General features: G+C 40.0%; 1 protein-coding gene across 1 annotated transcript in view; it reads right to left on the bottom strand.

Annotated features, from left to right (window-relative positions):
• Window positions 1-1219, bottom strand: part of SNU13 (small nuclear ribonucleoprotein 13) — an 8738-nt gene that overhangs the window by 2903 nt on the left and 4616 nt on the right. Inside the window, exon 2 of the mRNA XM_003783154.3 lies at window positions 185-305. Within this exon, the coding sequence (XP_003783202.1) occupies window positions 185-305 (121 nt within the window). The remainder of the gene's footprint in view (window positions 1-184; window positions 306-1219) is intronic.

The raw sequence follows: 1219 nt of genomic DNA, 5'->3' as shown, positions 1-1219 counted from the left end.
AAAAAAAAAAAAATTCTTGTCCCATTAGCCTTTACCATCAATGTCAAAATGCTACACTTACATTCTAGCATTAGTAACAGTCAAGAGTATCTAGTCATTCCTCCAAATTGCAAGTCCAGACCAGAAGCCCCAGAAGAGACAGTTATCTTTAACAGCACCCCCTAGCACCCTATGGCTGCCTTACCCTCATTGGCTCCTTTCCGAAGCTGCTTGTAGTTACATGACTGCTGAATGAGGTCCAATAGTTTCTTGGTGAGGTGGGCATCAGCAAGGGGATAGGCCTTCGGATTTACATCAGCCTCAGTCTATGGGGAGAAATTAAAGCATCAGTCAAACTGAAGTTGTCCTAAACACATTACAAAATACTATCAACAACTGAAACACAGAGGGCAGTTTCTCTGCTGCCCCACCCTCAACACGTAATAAACCATGACCCGTCCACTCCCAACATAGAAAAATGGAAATACACTATCATCACCAAAACAGCAATCAATTATACAGCTCAATAATGTATACTAAAGCTTATATACCTATTTCTCTTTAGCCTGTTTGACAATACTATATTCTAGCAAATGGGTTGCAAATGGGCTCCCATGGCTCAGCATCCATTTGAGTCGCCTGGGATAATCTTTAAATTTGGATATCCATATTCCATCCCAAATTAACTGAGTCAAAATTAAGATATAATTCTATTATTCATCTTATTTTGTGAAAGTCAATTGCTTAGTTTTGTCTCTTGCATCATTGTGGAAGCTAGGTTCTGTCCTTTAATTTGTGGTGTTTACTTTGCTGAAGGTCCATTATGATGGTCAGTGTGTAAAACAGGTTAAAGTATTTCCTGTAAAGCTGCTCTTGTTCTCTTGTTCTCCTTTTCCAGCTGGAACCATGGAGGGTGTCAATGGGAAAACATACCATGCTCATGGCTGGGAAGAATCAACATTGTTAAAATGTCTATACTTCCCAAAGCAATCTACCAATTCAATGCCATCCCTATTAAAATACCAACACCCCATTTTCAAGACTTGGAAAAAATGATTCTGTGTTTTGTATGGAACCAGAAAAAATCTGTATAGCTAAGGCAGTTATTAGTAATAAAAACAAAGCCTGGGGTATCACCATCCCAGATTTTAGACTGTACTACAAAGCCACAGTGGTCAAGACAGCATGGTACGGCTTGGCGCCTGTAGCTCAACCGGCTAAGGCGCCAGCCATATATACC

The sequence above is a fragment of the Otolemur garnettii genome, unplaced genomic scaffold, assembly GCF_000181295.1.
Source record: "Otolemur garnettii isolate 467f Iridium unplaced genomic scaffold, OtoGar3 scaffold00007, whole genome shotgun sequence".
Classification (NCBI taxonomy): domain Eukaryota; kingdom Metazoa; phylum Chordata; class Mammalia; order Primates; family Galagidae; genus Otolemur; species Otolemur garnettii.
Note: the sequence above shows the minus strand (reverse complement) of the source record. Positions and strands in the feature narration are given on the sequence as shown.